General features: G+C 41.2%; 1 protein-coding gene across 5 annotated transcripts in view; it reads left to right on the top strand.

Annotated features, from left to right (window-relative positions):
* TFEB (transcription factor EB) overlaps positions 1-22,299 on the top strand; it is a 125,024-nt gene extending 102,725 nt beyond the window's left edge. For all 5 annotated transcript variants that reach the window (XM_073615917.1, XM_073615919.1, XM_073615916.1 and 2 more), the window contains exons 3-9: positions 2,195-2,449; positions 9,222-9,302; positions 9,409-9,529; positions 16,282-16,338; positions 16,514-16,589; positions 18,803-18,950; positions 20,266-22,299. In XM_073615917.1, the coding sequence (XP_073472018.1) occupies positions 2,195-2,449; positions 9,222-9,302; positions 9,409-9,529; positions 16,282-16,338; positions 16,514-16,589; positions 18,803-18,950; positions 20,266-20,646 (1,119 nt within the window). In that variant the 3' untranslated portion in view covers positions 20,647-22,299. The remainder of the gene's footprint in view (positions 1-2,194; positions 2,450-9,221; positions 9,303-9,408; positions 9,530-16,281; positions 16,339-16,513; positions 16,590-18,802; positions 18,951-20,265) is intronic.
* Positions 22,300-22,886: the final 587 nt, after the last annotated feature.

The raw sequence follows: 22,886 nt of genomic DNA, 5'->3' as shown, positions 1-22,886 counted from the left end.
ACAGCTAGGCATTCACTAAGGGTTTTCTGATTACTAGCCATCCAACCTATGGGGCAGCAAAGCTTCATCATGCACAGTTGGGATGAGGTATTGGTGTTTAGTGTACGGTTTTTCTCCAAACATAACATTGTACATATATTAAAATTCAGAACAAATGATTTTGCAACACACAGAGAAAGATACCACTCTTATTTAATGTTTTTTTTCTTACGGTAGAGTCATTACCACAGATTTTAATATATGCGAGAAATGGCTGCAAATGTGTATCTGCAGGGTTATATATATATATATATATATATATATATATATATATATATATATGTGTGTGTATCTCGCAACAGTGAGTTCACCCCTCACATTTTTGTAAATATTTTATTATACCTTTTCATGTGACACACTGAAGAAATTATACTTTGCTACAATGTAAAGTAGTGAGTGTACAGCTTGTATGACAGTGTAAATTTTCTGTCCTCTCAGAATAACTCAACACACAGCTATAAATGTCCAAATTGGGCCCGATTAGCCATTTTCCCTCCCAGGTGTCATGTGACTCATTAGTGTTACAAGGTCTCAGGTGTGAATGGGTAGCAGGTGTGTTAAATTCGGTGTTATCACTCTCACTCTCTCATTCTGGTCACTGCAAGTTCAACATGGCACCTCATGGCACAGAACTCTCTGAGGATCTGAAAAAAATAATTTGTTGCTCTAAATAAAGATCTCCTAGGCTATAAGAAGATTGCCAAGACCCTGAAACTGAGCTGCAGCACGGTTGCCAAGACCATACAGTGGTTTAACAGGTCAGGTTCCACTCGGAACAGGCCTCGTCATGGTCGACCAAAGAAGTTGAGTGTATGTGTTCAGCGTCATATCCAGATGTTGTCTTTGGGAAAGAGATGTATGAGTGCTGCCAGCGTTACTGAAGAGGTTGAAAGGGTGGGGAGGCAGCCTGTCAGTGCTCAGAACATACGTCGCATACTGCATAAAATTGGTCTGCTTGGCTGTCATCCAAGAAGGAAGCCTCTTCTAAAGAAGATGTACAAGAAAGACCGCAGTTTGCTGAAGACAAGCAGACTAAGGACATGGATTGCTGTAACCATGTCCTTTGGTCTGATGAGACCAAGATAAACGTATCTGGTTCAAATGGTGTCAAGCGTGTGTCGCGGCAACCAGGTGAGTTGTACAAAGACAAGTGTGTCTTGCCTACAGTCAAGCATGGCGCTGGGAGTGTCATAGTCTGGGGATGCATGAGTGCTGCCGGCACTGGGTAGCTACAGTTCATTGAGGAAACCATGAATGCCAACATGTACTGTGACATACTGAAGCAGAGCATGATCTCCTTCCTTCAGAGACTGGGCCGCAGGGCAGTATTCCAACATAACGACCCCAAACACAGCTCCAAGACAACCACTGCCTTGCTAAAGAAGCTGAGAGTAAAGGTGATGGACTGGCCAAGCATGTTTCCAGACCTATTGAGCATCTGTGGGGCAACCTCAAACGGAAGTTGGAGGAACGCAAGGTTTCTAATATCCACCAGCTCCGTAATGGAGGAGTGGAAGAGGACTCCAGTGGCAACCTGTGAAGCTCTGGTGAACTCCATGTCCAAGAGGGTTAAGCAGTGCTGGAAAATAATGGTGGCCACACAAAATATTGACACTTTGGGCCCAATTTGGACATTTTCACTTAGGGGTGTACTCGCTTTTGTTGCCAGCGGTTTAGACATTAATGGCTGTGTGGTGAGTTATTTTGAGGGGACAAAAATTTACACTGTTATACAAGCTGTACACTCACTACTTTACATTGTAGCAAAGTGTTATTTCTTCAGTGTTGTCACATGAAAAGATATAATAAAATATTTACAAAAATATGAGGGATGTACTCACTTTTGTGGGATACTGTATATATATTTTTTTAAAGAAGGACAGGTTGAAAACCACAGCTCAAATGAATAGAAAACACTCAAAGACAGAAATACCTGACTCTAGGTACCCCCTTTTCCAGATGTCCTGATCCTAGAGGTTTACAGATGTATGCGTGTGCCTGTCGTCTGTTAAATAACACTATTTTTATTATGACTTATGTAAAGATCAGATCACATTTTAGAAACCATTCATATTATCCATTCCTTTCTTAAGGGTTCATAAACTTATGTGTGTGTTAGTATATATTTGCATTAAATATTTATATTTTTATACAGGTGCAGACACACCTTGAGAACCCAACATCTTACCACCTGCAGCAGTCCCGAGACAAGAAGGTTCGTGATTATCTGTCGGATACCTATGGCAACAAATTTGCTTCTCATCTTAGTCCACTCAGGCTGTCTCCTAAACCCCCACCTGCTCCTCCATCTCCTGCAAACCGTACTACTCGCCTTTCATCTTCAGCAGGAAACAGTGCACCAAACAGTCCCATGGCCAGAATGAACTTGTGCTCCAATCCAGAACGTGAAGTAAGTGCATTGAGGGGAGTCGTTCGTGCTTCCTACTATTTATGTCGGTGTTTGCATCCATAGTACTTTCATTTCTAGAAATTATTGATGTCTTGCACGCAAAAGAAGAAAAGGGCAGGAGGAGAGGACCAGTGATATCTGCTTCTCAATATATACAGCTAACTTTCCAATACCTTCCATTCCACCAATGAGTTTTGGACTTCAGTAGACATAGCTCATGTAAAGTATCTATGCCATCAATTAGATCTGCTTGATAGCGCACACTACTTTCTCCCCAAGTATCCTTACCACAGGTGAGATCTGCCATAGCATACACAAGCCATTCCTCTGGTCCTCATAACCCTATCCTACTTTATTGAGGGGAAAATGAGGTCACCTTTCCTGAGATCTGTGATTGGCCATCCAACATACTTGTGTGATTTTCTGGCTTTGTTCCACCGCCCCCACTTTATGCCACGTACACACGGTCGGACTTTTCGACGGACTTTTGGCGGACTTTCAACAGACTTTCTAACGACCGGACTTGCCTACACATGATCACACCAAAGTCCGACGGATTTGTACGTGATGATGTACACCCAGACTAAAATAAGGAAGTTGATAGCCAGTAGCCAATAGCTGCCCTAGCGTGGGTTTTTGTCCGTCGGACTAGCATACAGATGAGCGGATTTCTGGGTCTGGCGGAGTTACGACATAAAGATTTGAAGCATGTTCCAAATCTAAAGTCCGTCAGATTTGCGACTGGAAAAGTCCGCTGAAGGTCCGGTGAAGCCCACACACGATCGGATTGTCCACTGGATTTGGTCCGTCGGCATCCGTCGGACAAGTCCGGTCGAAAATTCCGACCGTGTGTATGCAGCATTACTGCCACTTTTATCTCTACTGCATGTATCTCCCCTGTGAAACTGGTCTCTAAGAGCTTAGGGATTTTTAATACATCTCGGTTATACACAGCTCTTCATACCACTTTATTACACACACTGCACTATACCTTTTGATTTACAAGTAGTGTTCATGCCTGTGGAAGTCACTATCAAAGCCCACACAACCAACCCCTTCTGTCTTCCTCAGCAGAAGAGAAGGAATGGTTATGCACTGTGGATACAACCAAAATCTCTGACATTCCCCTTAGAGAAAATAGGATGACCTTCTGCTGTGTCCATCTCTGTTACAGGTGGTGCCTCATGCACTCATAGTAAATGCAATACTTCTCACCTCCTCAATTATGTGCAGTACACTATCCCTTTCTACTACAAACAGTGCATTGTGCTTCTATCACGTGATTCCTCATGTCTATTTATTACTTAAATGCCTCACACAGACCTTCCATGTCTACAGGAGAAATGGATACTAGGCTCATAAAAACTGAAGGACTGCCCCTTTAAGGCTATAACCCCGCTTACCTCACAACATGCCAGTTAGGCTTAATGCCATCAGGAGAATGGTTGTCTTTTCTCTCTGCTAGTTTTTTTTCATTGATTTGGAAGATTGTTTTACCATCAACTGCTATTGATAGATTCATGCCGAATATTTAAAATCCTGGAAGTCTTTCCAGTCAGCAAACAGGTGCAGGTTTTCCTTACTGGTGTTCTCGCTGTGATTGCCTGGCATTCCTAGCAGTGACAACCGTGTCTGTGTTCCAGCTATCACAGGACTCTGTATGGAGTCTGGCCAGGACTTAAAGTTAAAGTTCACTTTTTAGAAAAAAAATAATAAATACACTTTTTTTTGCAGGTGAAAAAATGTGCATTCATTATTTTTTGTTGCAGTAGCCTGTAAAGCAGATCGCTGGTGCCATGCAGGTCTCCTGCAGATCTGTCAATGTATCAGTTTGCTCGTACCTCATACAAGAAAGTCGATACATTTTGACAAGAAGAATCCATGAACTACCACGGAGCTTACATCGCCGTGGTAGTTCATTGAAAACTACAAGCTGACAGCAACAAAGGCTGCCGGACCTTGTAGTTTGCCATTCACAGAGAACTGTGAATGAGTGATGCAGCCGGGCAGAATCCCGCTCGGCCACGGTCTTTTTAAATTGTGATCATCTCTGCTTTGCTTACCATTTCTAAGTCTAAGCTACCTCTTCTGGATCGTTTCCCCACAGAAGTTAGCCAGTTTGAATCCTTTTGTAATGCTTGTCTCCTCTGTTTCTCTACAACCAAAGACCTTGGCTGGTGAGCGCATCATAGGAATACCGTAATATCCCTCTTTCAGGAGGGCCTCAAGCCTGGGCTTTTCATCCCATGGAACTGAAGTTTTTGACAGTGTCTCCTCCCTGTTTAAGGCACTGACTAAACTTTACGAGGACCCTTAGCGAGCTACCACCGCAGAGTCTGCTTTAGGAAACCTTCACCTGTGTTGAAGACTTTCGAGGAGTATATCTCTGACTTTCTTAGAGTGTGAATACAGTAGTTACATTAGGCTGTGCTGCATATTCAAACCATGTGCTGCAGATGTCTCATTATTCAGCTTTACTGGAGAATAATGCATTTTCTTAATATTGCTAATACAAGCTGGCTACTGTGTTTGAACTTAAGAAACGTGAACTTTTTTTTGCTATTTGTTTGGCTCTGAAATCAGCCAGCGGAAGTACCAGCTGGTCGATCGAGACTTCTGGTGGGACAGGAGATCCAGGTAAAACCGCGGGAAGGGAGGATGTCCCCTCCCGCTGATTGTTAAAGCAATCCAGTGGCTAGTTAGACAATAGGATTGCTTTTACAAGAGAGCTGACCGTCTGCTCTAAAAAAAAAAAGGGTACTGAGTGATGATTGCAGCCGCAGACATCATCCCGGTATAACCACTTGAAGTCTAGTGATGTACCAGGTATGTGACTGGTCAACAAGTGTTAATTCTGTGCGTACGCAAGCATGTGTGCTTCCCAGGTGCTCGCATGCCCATTTGCACTGCTTCCCTGATGTGCTCTGCTCTGTCTATGAAAATGTTCAACTTGGGCATTCACTTGCACATGCACAGCAGGCCACTTTTCTTCCATGCTCTGCAAGGGCCAGTGGTAGTTGCGTTCCACCGAAAATTGAGAGGAATCCAACACTACATCGACTATGATGTCTAGCCTCTATTCTCATAAATCTCAATTTGTCACAAAGATTCTTCTTCTTCATCCCCTATTCAATAGATTTATTTACAAAGAGTGGGAATTCCCAGATAAGCAAACCCTTGTTCCTAAATTAATCCAGACACTCTATTCTTATCTAGAAGTTTTTCTCAAGAAGTGGTCTGCTCCTTCTGGGTCTTGCCTTAGAGTGCTCCAGTAAAACAGTGAGTACCTCTTGTGCATTTCATCATCAGGCGTCTGTGACTGAACTGTAAAGCCTCGTACACACGATCGGATTTTACGCAGACAAATCCTCAGACTTTTGTCTGAAGGCATGTGCCTGGATTTTGTCTTGCATACAAACGGCAAGGAATTGTCGGGCAACAAACATGATCGTAGTGACGTACTACGTGTTTTTTCAGCTCTTTAGCGCCACCCTTTGGGCTCTTTCTGCTAATTTCGTATTAGTAGAAGTTTGGTGAGTGTTGATTTGCGCTTTTCATTTCGCGCTTTTCATTTCGCGCTTTTCAGTTCATTTCTAAATGGCTGTTCGTCAACCAGACATGTTGCGGAATCGAAGGAGATATTGTGTTATTTATTATTGGCCTTGGAGTTATTGCTTTGACCCAAGTCCAGTCCAGGAACAGGAGGAGGAGGATTTCTTGGACCAAAAATTGGTTGCTTTATTAATCGTGACCAATTATGTCATATGCCTTTGCTGCGGGAGCTCCAGGAGAATAATCCGGATGATTTTCAGAATTATCTCCGGATGATGGACCCCTGCGTTCACCAACTCTTGGCTTTGGTCCCCCCTATATTAAGAAACAGGACACATGAATGAGGCTTTTATTTTATTTTTTGGTTGAATAATGATTTGACTTGGTATATTTTATATATTTTTTGGATGCATAGAATGCACTTTTTGGTTAAGTTCTATTGGCAGATAGCATGTCTAATTTTGTATGTTTTCCTTTTTTAATGCACAATAAAAAAATTGTGGAGAATAATACTTGGCTATGTGTTTTTACTTCAAATGACAGTTTGGGAGTAGGCAGTTACATTTAAAAAAATACAATGTAAAATTGACAAGGGACAACAACATAGTTGTATCTTTGATCTTAAAAAATACAGGATAATGGTGTTGTGGTAACTTGCCCAAAAAAAAAAAAAAAAAAAGCATAATAATATTATTCTTGATATCACTAGAAAAAAAAGCCTTTGAAAATTCATTTGCAATAACTCCATCAGTATCGCTAGCAAAGCAGCTTCATTATTATCCCATTAAAGAAGAGAATGTGCGCTGCATTTCGAGTTTTCATAATTTTCCGCGTCACAAATGTCAATTCTCCATTATGAACGCTAGTTTACAAGACCGACTTCTGACTCGTACTTGCTTCCGAGCATGCGTGTTTGTACTTTGGACTTTTGTCTGACGAACTTGTGTACACACGCTCGGAAAATCCGACAACAGACATTTGTCTGCAGAAAATTTTAAAGGCCGCCATTCAACATTTGTCCGCGGAAAATCCTACAACAATTGTCTGATGGAGTGTACCACCAACAGCCTGTCATCACACAATTCCCGTCGGAAAATCCGAACATGTGTTTGAGGCTTTAGACTGTGATCTGGACTTCTGTAACATGTTTTCTAAGTTTTACAGGGTTTATGTATTTGCCATCTGCAGACACTAGATTTCAGCTAAAATGTTGTTTGTTTAATGCCTATGTTTTTTTCTTATTGGTATTGTTTTTTTTTTTTTTTTCTAGACAGAGGCCTGATGAAATGCATGTTATTTAGGTGTGCTCTGTTTGGACTGCTTTTGGATGTGTCTACATTGCTTAATACCACACAAAAGTATATCTAGTTCAACCAGTAGAAAAACAAATAATAAACCTCTATATACACAATTCTATACCCACAGTTAATCCAGAGGTAGTAAAAAAAAAATACGACACAATAAAGCATGGTCCAATTTGTTCCAGTGAAGGAAAAAAAAAATTCTTCCTGATCCCCCAGGAGGCAATCAGATGTTCCCTGGATCAACAGTCTCTGGTGTTATTACCTATACATGTTAATATATTGAGTTGTATTTTGTGCATTTAGGAATGCATCTAGATCCTTTTTTTTTTTTTTTTTTTAAACCCGCTAAAGTCTACTGATCTGGGCAGAACAAGCTGTTGAGGGAGTCTATTTCACATTTTCACAGCTTTTACTGCGAACAATCCTTTTCATATGTAGGAGTTAATCTATTTTTCTCCAGATGTAAAGAGTGCCTGTTTGTCCTCTGTAATGACCTGAAAGTGAATAACTCTACACCATGTTCACTATATGGACCACTTATGTATTTATACATGTTGATTACACCCCCCTTTAACAGCCTCTTCCTAATGAGAGAATAAATTCAGTTCTGCTAATCTTTCCTCATAGCTGAGCATCTCCATGCCTCTTATCAGTTTGGTTGCCCTTCTCTGCACTTTCTCCAGTTCCCCGATATCCTTTTTGTGAACTGGTGCCCAAACTGAACTGCATATTCCAGATGAGGTCTCACTAATGATTTGTACAGAAGCAAAATGTGGTATCTATACCTCGTTTAACACCAGACTCACCACTTTAAATTTGTACTCACCATAGAATCCTTTTCTCTGGATCCATTGGGAAACAGTTTCCTCCTGTTATATCATTAAAACAGTGCACCAAATAAAAAATGTCCTTCAAAAAATATTTTAAAAAAATTAGTATGCAAATTAGTAATATCCTTAGGGCTCATTTACAATTGCTTTGACTTCAACACACATTAAAGCGCCTACCGCTTCAACATGCTTTTTTTTATGTGTTTTTGATGCTTCTGCAATGCTTTGGTGATTTTTCGATGATGCATCAATGAAGCTTGGCAGATGCCCGCTGTATGTGTTGATATCTCATACCTGCAATACCTCCAAAAGAAAACAAAGTTAAAGCTGAATTAAAGCCTATCAAAAGCTACAGGCTCTTCAAGCGAGCTTTGTCATAGACGTCTATGGAGGCTTTGAAGACACTTTGAAGCACTACTAAAGCAATATGGGGTATAATTTTTACAGGACTGTAAAACCATTTTATTTAGTGACAGGGCTTTGACTGGCGTTCATAGAGCTTTAAAAAAGTGTGTCTGAAGCCATGTTTTGAAGCAAGTGTAAACGAGTCCTTATTGTCAAATCACCGACGTATGCCGGCACTGCTGAATTTGGCTTGGGCCAGATTTGCAGAGTCATGACCTCTGGTCATGAAACAGTTTATTCATTCTTTTTCATTATTGTATGCAAATGATGGAGAGGACAATTGATACAAACGAATGTATAATCGACAATTTATCGATATGCATATGGCCATCAAAAGACAGAACAATGATGCCTATATACTATATATAACCATAGTTAATAATACCTTTTGTGTGCCACCTTTGGTAGATTTCATTTAGTTTGCAGTTTCAGAGATGCAACTAGAAGTGGAAATCTCTCTATACTAAGGGAAAATAACCTCACTGGAAATGTTTTAAAAATAGATTCATTTTAATTATAAAAATGGAAAAAAGTGGAGCCAGTCTTGCCCACATAACTGTTTAAACTTCAGTTCAATAAATAGAAATAACTCTGCCAAAGAAAATATTAATTGTTCTATATGCATCATAAATTGTTACCAAATGTAATAAATATAAAAACATATGTTTTCCTACTTTGCAGATGGATGATGTCCTTGACAGCATAATTAGCTTAGATGACATGTATGGATGCACTGAACCTGCCCTCTCCATGCCAAATACGGTATGAATGTTTATGCCATTTATGTGCTTTCTTGTAATTGTCATATTCCTTATCTGTTACATGCAATCCATTCTTTTCTGTTTTTTTTCCTCCATTTTCTGTGCAGTTGCCATTTTCCAGTAGCCATTTGGGGCTCTATAGTGATAGTCCACGGCTTAGTGATACTGTTGTAGGTATGACCAGCAATTCATGCCCAGCGGACTTACCAGTAAAGAGAGAACTGACCGGTAAGAACACTTCTTTTATATTAACTTCTTTCTGAGTACTATTCTGTTAACTGAAAGTCCAGTACTCCGTCATAGATGAAACTTGACATCCTAACCACTGTCATTTTATATCTCTCAGTATCTTCAGTAGTGAGATTCCATTTGCCATGGTTAGTTGTAGCCCAAGCTGCAAAATGGGAGATCTCTTTCTTTCTGCTTTACTTTCTTTAACCTTTAATGACCAGTAGTCATTGCTGTATAGATGCCCAGTAGAGATGGGCTCGGGCGTTTTCGAATTCCCATGTGCCCGACACTGCACACGGCTAATCACAGGCAGTGAGACATTTCCCAATATGTGCAGCTGCGAACCAGGAAATGTTTCACTGCCTGTGATTAGCCGTGTGCAGTGTCGGCTTCCTTGTAGGATCGGGCACATGGGATTTCGAACATGCCCGAGCCCATCTCTAATGTCCACACAAATTTTAGCAGTGTCAGTATCCATCAGTTAACTTGACAATATTTATATGAGTAATTTTGTTATAAGTTTTACATTGGGACAGTATCCTTAAAAAACAATGTACTATATATTGTTTTTTTTTTTTTGGGACACAGAGAGATGTAATGTGCTATTTGATGTGGAAACAAGTACTCTTATTTCATTAGTCTAATTAAGAAGAAACAGAGAACATTTTGGAAAAAAATTACCTTTCTTTCATTTTTTTTTCCCCAAACATAACTTTTGCGTAATTTGTGCAACCCCCAGATATTTCAGATATTTATCCAAAAATACAATGAAAACATTCTTCTGACTAAAAGGATATCTCATAAGTGTGATATTTATGTACTGTAGTGGAATGGTAAAGCTCAAAGTTTGGAATTAAATTAGAACTGTAGGCAAAACGTTTTTTTTTTTTTTTTTTTTTTTCATTGTGGATAGCGTAAGGGAGGATTATAACCCACCCCTGTCAGGTTTTTGTTGTCATCTGTGTCCCATTTGGGAGATTTCCATTCACTTCCTGTCCCATAGCCAAAACGAGAAGAGTGAGGGAATCCCGGGGTGTCACCAGGGTCACCAGAACTAGTGTCCCAATTTACATAGTTAGTCAGGTTGAAAAAAGACACAAGTCCATCTAGTTCAACCTTTAAAAGGGAAAAAGAGAAAAAAAAAAGATTTCCCCTCCTATTACTGTTATGGGAAATTTCAGTGAGTAAATGGAGCAAATAGAGCAGGTGAGTCTCCCTATCCGAGTCACAGACAGAAAAAAAAAAACCTGACAGGTGTTTTAATCCCTCTCTTCTCTATCCAAAGCTAAAAAGAAAAGTTTTGCCTTTACTTATACTTTAAGTGTAAGGAGTATAAACAAGTGAATATTGTTGTCAAAAAATGTTTACCTGTGCTATTTGCAAATTATTAACTACCCCAAGATCCATATAAATGACTGCGGGAAGTCATCTACTTTGTGTAGAATGTTATCACGTCATTATTTTTAGGATCTAAATAAAAGTGCAGACTCCTGAAACAGGAAGTATTTTTTTTTTTTTTTTGTTTCTGCAGTCTCATCTTGCTTGAATTTCTTTTGGGATGTTATTCTATTTACCTGCAAATTTTAGATATATTTTGGCACATATATCACTTTGTTATGTTACTATGAGATATGTGAGGGATTTGGGAAAGCTGTTTTCTTTATTGTACATCACGGGACACAGAGCAACCATAATAATGACTATATGGGTTATACGCCACCTACTGGTGAATGGATAATGGCAGATAGTCAGACAGGAAGTCCTCCCTTATATAACCCCTTCTACACAGGAAGGACATTTTTTTTGGCAGTGTCTGTAAGGTAGTGGTCACTGATGTGATACGTGTGCTCTTGGAGGTCTGGAATGGTTCTACTGAGAATCAAGGACTTCAGTTGGATCCATTCGAAAAAGCTGTCAGCCAAAATGGATGGTACCCGGGCCTCGTGGGAAAGAGAGAAGATTCCTCAGGGTTTGCCTGTAATGCAGCCTTATGGTGCTGGACCCTGCGTTAATGGAACCCTGTGCAGTGTTTGTTCTGACCAAAGTGCTTTCCTGCAGGGTGTTATACAGGTCCAGGGGAGTGGACCCCACATTAAGGGGGACCCAGTCCCTGAAGGTTTTTTATGACAAAGCCCGTCGTGATGGGTGAAGATTGGACTCCTGTTATGCTCAGAGTCCTGATAATGATAAGCCTGCATTTTTTTGCAGTTTCTGTTTAAAAAGAAAAAAGAGATCTGACTGGTCTTCTCTTGGTGGCCCCTAGGAGCAATGTGCTGTTTAAAACATGCTCTGTGCATTTATTAGGAGTATGGGCTTCCATTTCTCCTCTAGCTACTAGAGGGCGCAGGGGTCTATTTCTATATAGGCAGGAAGTGGATGGGGCAGCCATGATTGCCATGTGGGCGGCAGGTTCAACAGGGCCTCTTGAGACAAAACAGCAGCCCATGGATGCTAATGACGTGAGTACTTACTATGGGAGAAATGTGTGGCCAGACAAGTCTTGATTATATACTGCATACTTACTGCTTAATCCAGGGGCGCCTGTACAGCTGTAAGTCGATACACCATTAGCAGTGCACTTCAAAGTGTTCTGTCTCCAGAACACTGTGCATTTGGCACAAAAATAGTATGGGGCCTGGTGCAGTTGAACATGTGCATTATTGCAATCTGGCTTTAGTTCATGTTTGCAAAAAGCTCATGTCAAATGACGGCGGAGCGGTGCGGCTCTCGTTCGCGGGGGCGCGCAGCATGGAGATCGTGGCTGCGCCGTGTTGCTAGGACGCAGCGCGGCTCTTTAACCATGTGATCAGCTGTGTCCAATCACAGCCAGTCACATGTAAACACGGAGATGCCAGTGCCAGCGATGAGTGCCCACCAGTGTCAGCAATCAGTGCCCACCACTGCCCACAAGTGCCACCAATCAGTGCCCATTAGTGATGCCAGTCCGTGCTGGCTATCAGTCCCGCCTATCGGTGCTGCCCATCAATGCCCATCACTGCTGTCCATCAATGCCCATCAGTGCCACCCATCAATACCACCTATCCGCGCCACCTATCAGTGCCACTCATTAGTGCCACCTTTCAGTGCCCATAAGTGCGGCATATTAGTGCTTCCTGATCAGTGCCACCTTATCAGTGCCCATAAGTGGCACCTCATCAATGCCCACCAGTTTAGCCTATCAGTGCCCATCAGTGCCGCCTCATCAGCGCACATCGGTGAAGGAGAAATATTACTTAGAAAAAAAAAAACAGCAGTGATTAATTACCACCAAAAGAAAATGATAAAAATTTCATCTGGGTACAGTGTAGCATGACCACGCAATTGTGCGACAGCGCTGAAAGCTCAAAAATGGCCTGGGCAGGAAGGAGGTGTAAGTGCCCTGTAGGCAAGTGGTTAAAGCTTATGTTTGCTAAAAGCTTATGTTTGCTAAAAACTCATGCTTGCTAAAGGCTTATGTTTGCTAAAAGTTCATGCTTGCTAAAAGCTCATGTTTGCTAGAAGCTTATGCTTGCTTTAAGCTTATGTTTGCTAAAAGCTTTATCTCAGAAGGTGGAACTCATGTTTGCTAAAAGCTTAGGTTTGCTAAAAGCTCATGTTTGCTCAAAGGCAGAGTTGCAGACGCAGGGGGTGTCAAACTCGGTATACCTTTGCTCAGGAAGCAGTTGGTCCAGATTTCCTTTTACATTTTCCGATACATTTTGCAGTAGGAAGCTGTATCTAGGTTGAAGCACATTCCTTATGTACAGTCCTACTCCAGGTCTTGGAGAGGATTATTCTCTCTGTCTGGAACGTGAAGATCCAGGCATTGGATTGCCGGCGGGCTCTGTTCTTGGGGTGTTGCACAGCTAAAGATTGGTGGTTGATGGTTCGGAATCTAGAAATTCCTTTCAGGTATTGGAAGATAATAACCACTGATGCCAGTTTCTCCATTTGGTTTGAGGGGGGCTACAGTTCAGTGGACTTGGTCTCCACAGGAGAGAATACTGCCCATAATTATCGTGGAACTTGTGGCCAGTACACCTTGTTCTGGATTATGGTACAAACCATTTGTAGGTTCTCTCCGGAAAAGCCTCTGCAGGGGCATATATACCAACCATCAGGGCGGCACCAAGAGTCATGCGGCTTAGGATGGTGAACCACATTCTATCTGGGACAGCACAAGTACTGTCTCTATCGTCAGTGCATATTCCAGGTATAGAATAGTGGCAGGGGAAACTCTGCAGGTGAATCTACTAGATTCCCAAGTTCTACAACAAGTTGGGACAGGTTGTGTCCGGGACGAGAGTTCTACTGGCAATAGGGGTAGATGCACTGGTAACGCCTTAGGGACCAATTCTCCCTTATTTGACACTTTCCTTCTGTTTCGACTTCTGCCACATCTGTTGCGAAGGTAACACTGATAATGTTAGCTGAATTAGCCCAGAAGGGCTTGGTACACCGACAAAGCGAGGCTTGCGGGGGTCGCTTCTTGGACACTCCCAGTCCAGTGAGGCTTGCGGGGGTCGCTTCTTGGACACTCCCAGTCCAGTGAGGCTTGCGGGGTTCGCTTCTTGGACACTCCCAGTCCAGTGGGACCTAATGGTCTTGAGTCTGTATCTTAGCACTGTTGAGCCCTTGAAACCAGTTTCGGGATACTTCAATTACAGGACTTGGAAATATCTTTTTTGGGATAAAGCCAGGAAGTGGCACCCTCAGAAATATTTGAGTGGGAGATTTTTTCTTTTTCTTTCTTCAATCGGTAGGGGAAAGGAGATTGGTCTTAAGTACCGTTAAGGGTCAGAGTTTGTCCCTATACATTTTTTTTCAGAAGGTCGTTGTTTCTAACTCCTTGATTCATACTTCATACAGCGTGTAACGTAGACAGTCCCGCCTGTCAGGCCATTCTTGTGTCCTTGGGACTTGAATTTGATATTGACTGTCCTTGCAGAGGTCACTTTTTGAACCAATCGGGGGATTCTGTTGGTCCTTTATCTCGGAAAGTGGCTTCTTTGGTGGCAATCACTTCACTAAGTGGAGTGTCAGCGTTGGTGGCTCTTTCATGCAAGGAGTCATTCTTGGTCTCACATCGTGATAAGGTGATGTTGCGTCCTCATCCATTTTTTGCCTAGAGTGGTGTCTAGTTTTCACTGGAATCAAGACAATGTCTTGCCTTCTTTTCTGATCCTCGGTTAGCAGGAGTAAGATCACTGCATACTCTGGAGGTATTTCAGGCAGTCACAATTACTTGAATTGTCAGTGCAGGTCAGGAATCCTGGTTTGTGCTGCAGGTAGAGCCCAGGATGGGCAGGAGGCATCCAAGTTAACTATTTTCATTGGATTCGCCAGTTAATTATTTGAGCCTATGGCTTGAAAGGCCAAGGTCCCCCACCCCTTTTTTTTTGGTAAAAGCGCTCGCTACCAGGTGTGTGGGGGCATCTTGGGCCATGCGCCATCAGGTGTCGATGGCTCAGGATTTAAAGGCCATTACATGGTCTTTAGTTCATACATTCACAGAATTTTACCAGATGGATATCAAAGTCACGGAGGATACTGCTTTGGCCACAGTATGTTTTGGGCGGCAGAAGAAGTCCTTCTCAGGTGGCAGTTTCTGTGATTGTCTCCCTCCCCTCAAGTGCATTGCTTTAGGACAGGGATCCCCAAACTACGGCCCTCCAGCTGTTGCGGAACTACACATCCCATGAGGCATTGTAAAACTCTGACATTCACAGACATGACTAGGCATGATGGGAAGTGTAGTTTCTGAACAACTGGAGGGCCGTAGTTTGAAGACTCCTGTTTTAGGACCATCCCATATAGTCGTTATAATGGTTGCTCTGTGTCCTGTGATGTATGATAAAGAAGATAGGGTTTTTTCGTCATACTTAACTGTAAAATCGTTTTCCTGGAGTACAACATGGGACGCAGAGGTTCCTCCCATCTTTTTTGGGATATTCATTGCTTTGCTACAAAACTGAGGTCCTTCCTGTGTAGGAGGGGTTATATAGGGGAGGACTTCCTGTTTGACTATCTGCCAGTGTCCATTCACCAGTAGGTGGTGTATAACCCATATAGTTATTATTATGGTTGCTCTATGTCCCCGTGATGTACTCCAAGAAGATGATTTTACAGGTATGATGAAAAAATCTTATTTTTGCATGTCATGTTGGCAATTACTAAGAGACCATTGTAGGTCCCAAATGCATCAAAGATGGCCTCTTTGTTATCCATATGCATGGCCAAATTGGTTCTGAAGTTAAAGACAAGACTGGCCAATTATTGGCCTTATTTTCTGTTTAATTCAACCCCCCTTTAGTTATGCAAACAGAAAAGTGAATATGGGTAAGCTAAACACTTCATTATTATACACCAGAAAATAGCTGAAAGTACTGCTATGAAATGCAATGCCTTGCCGTAGCGTTACAACTGTGTATCTTATGTGTACATACATTATGCTGTTGCTGTGCCTATAATGGAGCAGTAAGCCAAAATTCCTAAAGTGCCAAAGTGAAATTTCTTAAAGGTAGTATGTAAACTAATAACACTGTTATATGTGCAATGCATTTTCATATGCTGTTGTCAGGGCCCATCACTGACATTGTCTGCCTGCGGGGTCTTTTAGTCTAAAGTTGACCATACACAATTCAGTTATTCTTTTTTGTTTAGCCTAAAACTGGACAGTTTATTTGCACGTATACATCAGCAATGGCCTATACAGAAAGTTTGTACAAATACTAATGTGCCATTTTAAATTTGCCGTGTTTATCCCACAGATGCAGAAAATCGCGCTCTTGTTCGTGAGCGTCAGAAAAAGGATACACATAACATGAGTAAGTCCTGAACATCTCATATAACATAGCTCATATGACATTCTAATATCTTTAGCCGATTTTCATGTCACAGTCAAGGCTCAGTCAGTGCAGATATTTCTGATGTTTTATTATGTTATGTGGCATACTGTGTCATGATCTATTTCAAGATTTGTTGGTTTTGTGTGCCTTACAGTTGAACGAAGGAGAAGATTCAACATCAATGATCGCATAAAGGAGCTGGGCCATTTAATTCCAAAAACAAATGACCTGTGAGTTTCACAAACAAATATTTGTTTAAAAAATGAAAAATAATATAGTAATATACAGTGTATATGTACTGTATAATATACTTTTCTCTAGGCCTTTTTATAGGGGTTGAGGTAGTGTAGCTTAACTGTCGTACATAAAAGTTTCAACTTATATAAAAGCAATGTGTTTGACAAGTGTTTATAGAACATAGTTACATAGTTAATTTGGTTGAAAAAAAAACACATGTCCATCTAGTTCAACCCAAAAAAGAAAAAAGAAAATGCACACAAATCAAACTTCCAAATTCACAATCTTATTCTACACAGTTGATCCTGAGGAAGGAAAAAAAAAACAATAAAGCATGGTCTAATTTGCTCCAGCGGAGGGAAACAATTATTTTCTAATCCACCAAGAGGCAATCATATTTACTTATAAATAAACCATTTACAAAGCTTTCAGCCAAGCAACTTCTTTAATGTGACCCTCTCAGTACAGGGTCACTTGTATGCTTCCCGGCTGCTGCAAATATTCCACACTACTGGGTGTGTGTAATACTTGCTTGTGCGCAGCATGCAGTGGTTTCATCCACTGGCTTGTACATGTGCCCTTCCCAAAATACTGGTGCCCCATGCTGATAACCACCCAGTTTTTCAGCATCTCCAGTGTCTAAGACGGAGTGCAGGCAGGGGGACTTATGTGTTGTCTTTCTGCCTCATTGGTAGGTAGAAAAGTGGGTATTTACCCCACCCTTTTTTTTTGCAATTCCTTTAACAAGAAGATGCATTATACAATCATGTGCAAGAGTAGTGCATAACAAGGTCACATGAGTAGACAGACATGCAAAATCAGTAGCAATGCAATAAAATCTGCACAGCAACAATGAGCACTCAAGAAATGACAATCTGCAAATCAAGTGCCTACCGACAAAAACATGGACATCTCATAAAGAGGTGGCGGTGAGAGCCTCCAACATGTACAGATGAAGTGCAGCATAAGAATGCAACTACGTTCAATAAAAAATAAAAAAATAAAACCCGGGGTCGTCAGGCCACGTAGGCCATAGTGACCCAAGCAGGGCCTTCAACCAACTGGACAAAATGTAATGGCCAGATAACTTCCGAAACTGCAAGGGTCATATCTCAGAGCTTCATAAAGGGTACAGGAGGGGAATATAGGAGGTAAGGGAAGGGGGCAGGAAGAGGGGAGAAGAGGTTAAGAAGAAGGGAAGTAAAGGGAGAAAAGGGAAACCAGGAAAAAAAAATCTCTCTCGCCTGGGGCCAAATTTTAATTGACCCCCCGGGGCTCAGCTGGGTTGTGAGACTTCCTGCAAATAGGCATCAGTGTATACAAAATATTGGCACGGCCTCCATGTGTCACAAAAGATCTCCTCCCTGTTATGTACGATAACCGTGAGGTCTTCCATGTCCCTAAGTTCACTGACTTTAGAAAACCAAAGAGACTTAGAAGGTGGATTCACAGACCTCCAGCACAAAGAGATGCACGCTTTTGCCACGTTCACCAGTTGGATTGTAAGGGAAGCCTTATATTTTTTGATGGGTTGTTCAGTGAGGTGCAGCATGAAGGTGCATGTAAAGTATGCCGTGGGCTTCCCCGCCAGGTGTTTAACAATCCCGGCCACTTCTTGCCAAAACTGTTTAATTTTCGGGGAACACACAAAAAATGTGTAGCCTAGTGCCCTGTCCAGCACCACATTGCCAGCAGGTGTCGGATACCTGAGGAAATATGCGATGCAGGGTCATGGGCACCCTGTACCATCTAGTTATGATCTTGTAATTGGTCTCCTGGACCTTTGTGGCAACCCCATCTTTTTTTAACTGGTTTTAGGGTTGCTCTGTGTGCAGGTAAAACGTGGAAAGGGTAAAAAAAAAAAAACTGACACATTATAAAAAATATTTCTAGGTTTTCTACAATTTACCTCCTAAATGTTCCTGTGATAGCTAAAAGTATTCTGTAGCAAGTCCTTTGTTAGGTCTCCATTGGTTTCTTACAGTTCTCTCCCCCTTCACTACTCAACAACTTGTGAGAGGTATGAGGGATCTTATCATTAGGCTTCAGCTGCTTTGGGAACTCTGGGGAAGCACAATGTTTTTTTTATTACAACAAAAAGGGACAGTTAAGCATCCCAGCGCTGAAACTAAATGTAGGCAAGTATTGCTTGCTGTACACATGCATGTTTAGGATAACAAGCCATCCTCTCTCTATTCGATTTTAGTGAAACACGGTGGAATAAGGGGACAATCTTGAGAGCCTCTGTGGATTATATCAAACATATGCAAAAAGAACAACAAAGGAGCCGAGACTTGGAGATGCATTCAAAGCAACTGGAACAAGCTAACAAGCAACTTTGGCTTCGGATCAAGGTGAGCGCAGTAAATATAATTATATTTAAATTGAGGCTTGGTTCACATATTTCCGGCCGTGGTTTTCCTGCATTTTTTAAAAGGAGTCCGGTCCAGTTTTGTTCACCGATTTCAGGTGCAAATTTTTACTTAAAAAGCGCACCATAACCGGACTGAAACACACTTGGGACCCTTTTTAAAAAAGCTGCCGGTTTACATGTCATGTGAATTGGATGTGGTTCAAAACACATCCAATTCGCATATATGTGAACCAAGCCTAAAGAGAATCTTCAGTCCAGCCAAAAAAAAATTTAAGGTCAGCAGCTGCAAATACTGTAGCTGCTGAATTTTTAAACCCTAAGGCCCCATACACACTATTAGATTTTCTGCAGATTATTGTCTTCAGATTTACCAAAACCATATAATATGAGGTCAAATCTTAAGATTTTCAATTTGTGTGCAATCAAGCCCTTGCACTACAGTGCAATAGTGTGTATGTGGCCTAAGTGTCCTTGTTTAAAAAAAAGGACACAAGGATCCAGCACCGTCCTTACCCGAGCCGGTCTTTTACCAGTCTTCGGGTCCTCTGCGCCGGCATGTTAACTGTGGGAAGCTGGCTGTGACTTCTTGCGGCTTGTCCACTGTGCACGTGCGAGCCACACTGTGCTTTCTGAATGGTCCCGCAGCCTTCTGGAACCCATAATGGGTCCCAGAAGGCTGCTGGCATAACTTCTGGTGGTATCATTTAGGAGATCCAAGCAGAATTGAGAGCGGGTACCTGTCAAAACCATGTACCCACTCCCACCAAAACAATTAGGTGTCCAAAAGTGATAGAGCGGGGAGGAGGCAAAAAAAGCGGAATTTCCCCTTTTGGGTAAGGTTCCACTTTATTATGAGTATGATTATCTCAAGACTACTCATCTCTGTCAACCTTTTTTAACATACACACATAAACGAAAGACATTACCACATTAACCCCTTCATGTCGACAGTACACAAATATGCAGCCTCCCAACGTTTGGGCCTTAACGCAGAGTGTCAGCATATTTGCATGCCACATTATAAATGCAGCTGTGTCAAGAGCGGGAGCCCTGCACACTCAGCTAACGGAAAGCTCCCAATCACTACTTGCGATCAGGAGCTTTCTGATCATGTGACAGCCAATCATGGCTGTCACATGATCATAAACCCCGCCTCCCGGCATCTGGAACCCCTAAAGGGCCAAGAAGTGCTGGTGCAAAGGGAGTTAAAACAGTGCCTATATTAATATATATCTATTGTGGCTTTACTATCACTGACAAACATGTCACAATAATACTTATACTTTGTGTTTAAGGAGCTGGAACTGCAGGCGCAGGCACAGGCACACGGCCTTGCTGCAAATTCCTCCCATGGTTTGAACCCCACTGATGCCGTCAAGCCAGAATCAGATCCTATGCTAGGTATTCATCAGCAACTCACAGTTCCTCAGCAAACTACATATCAGCAGACAGTGGACTTTTCTGCAGGCCTTGGATACCAAAACAATGCCTGCGCAGACACTTCTTTCCCTGCAATTTCCAAGTCAGAGCTTGATCTTATGCTTATGGAAGACACCATGCTAAGCTCTGATCCCATGATGACATGTGATCCACTTATGTCTACCCTTTCCCCTGGAACTTCTAAGGCTAGCAGCAGAAGGAGCAGCTTCAGCATTGATGAAGTGGATGGTCTGTGACATCATGAACTCTTAAGACCTGGGATCCTTGTTTATTTTGTACAGTGACTAGTAATGACATCACTGCAAACTAGGACCCGGGTATCATGTTACCTTATTTATGGGACAGTTTGGAAAGAAGCACATGACCACTAAATTATATGCACTTGAGAATATGCAACTATATAGTCAGATAGTCTAGTGCTTACCGGCAACTATGCATAAATCGTGGCTTGGGAAGGTCCTTTTTTTTAAAAGCAATGGTTCAGAATTTTGAAACCTGTAAAAAAATAACATCTGGACACACTGTTATCAGAATATCTTCAAAAGAAGTACTAAATAACTACTTTCCCACCAGCGTAATTTTTCTAAAATCTCTGCGGGAGTGTCACAAACAGATGCCTCAGCTCCTACACTGCCTGTTTCCTCTGTGGCATGCACAAGGGACACTTGCCAAGAATCTGGAGTGCCTTCACTGAGAAACACTTTGCATATGGATTTTGACTAGTTTGGGTATATCGGCAAAGATACACCTTCTTTAAATTAAGGAGTGTTACAGTTCTTTTGATAACGTTGTTTTAAAACGTTTGGAATGTGTGCTTATGTTTTGATTTTCCATACAATTTGTCAACCTGGAAATATCAAGACCTTGGATATTAAGGAATAATCCACTTTCATCTCTTTTGAAATCACTGGATCAAGCTGTGGCTTAAATTTTTTGAAAATACGGATATATTCTGGGTACCTTGGATACTGTCATACAATTTTGTATACACAATGTATACACTGTATGCTGTAAGAGACGTTAGTGGTTATGGCCTTTTGTACACAGTTTCCTTTGCCACTATTTAAAGCTTTTCCCCCATTATTGCTAATTGACTATGCACAATTAAGACTGATTACTGTTAGGATTGTGACTCATTGTTATGTTTAAAGCACATGAAATCTTCATTAGTGACTCTTCATTATTGTGCGACATTATGTTGTTTAGAGCACTTGGCTGTTATAAAAGCCACTACAATGGATTCCCAAATCCAGTTGTCAAAGCCAAAGATTTACCTGCACAAATAGAGCACATGTCCCCCGTGGGGGAACAGATTTAGCCACTCGTGCCTACACCATCTCAACTGTGTCATCCCTTTTATTTTACAAGCCAAGCCTGAAACCTTTTGGTGACCACATGGAATTATAAAGATGTCCTTCAGATTTCATTCTTTTAAAATAATTCAAACTTGGGATGGCCATACATGCTGTAGAAAAAAAAAACCTGAAGAAAAACATGCACATTACCTCTAGTCAAAACTGTAGTTCTGTGCTACAGTTTTTAAATTTATACTCCTGATAATTCTCTGCTTTTACTATAGGAAATGCTATCCTAGGTTTATAATGCCAAACCGTTTAGTGCCTGCTTTGAACTTTTTCTAACAGAGCGTCCACACTCTGTCAATGGGAAGTAAGATTTCCACACACTTCTCAGGTGTCCAGATCTGTCAAGTTCTTTGTATTATTATTATTTTGATTCAGATGTTCACATTTTATAATTAACTGGATTTTGCTTGTTCTAGAACTCTATACACTATACAAGTTGTATTGTCTGTTTTGCTACTGCAGTTCATTTCCTGCAGTGAACCACAAGAGGGTGCTGCATGTATTAAATAAATACTGATGAAAACAGCTGTGAATTTACTTTAAGTTCCGCTGGTCTGTTTTTACACAGGAAAAATACTTTGCCTTCCATAACAAGACCTATTCTACAAACTGCGCTCAGTAAAACTGAGCAGAAGTAATTTATTTTCCATTGCAATCCCTTATGATCAATACATTCTCTAGCAACTTAATTAAGCTATGCCATGTGTTTTAACATTCTAATAAATGTGATTTCCATAAAATCACGAAAAATAATTGCAGGAAAAATAAAATAGAGCATAGAGATTTTTATTTCTTTGGTTAAAACTAATTATTGTACTGCCCATTTTTTTCAGCTCTCATTTTATACATCTCTTTACCATTGAACTCATCATTTACTGTATCAGGGGAGATTTGAACGTAGTGTCCTGCAACGGTCAGACAACCTTACTTTATCCAACACTTATTGAGATGGCTCATAAAAAACTGGATGGGAGTCAAAATCAACCAATCAATTTTTACCTTTCATTATATGGAAACAATAGACAATATGTTTGATGAGAAAAGGTTTGGATCCCCTTGGTTTATTTATGAATCCCTTCCCTCAAAAAGCTTACAATCCAACATCCTTTACA

The sequence above is a fragment of the Aquarana catesbeiana genome, linkage group LG02, assembly GCF_042186555.1.
Source record: "Aquarana catesbeiana isolate 2022-GZ linkage group LG02, ASM4218655v1, whole genome shotgun sequence".
In the NCBI taxonomy this organism is placed as follows: Eukaryota; Metazoa; Chordata; class Amphibia; order Anura; family Ranidae; genus Aquarana; species Aquarana catesbeiana.
Note: the sequence above shows the minus strand (reverse complement) of the source record. Positions and strands in the feature narration are given on the sequence as shown.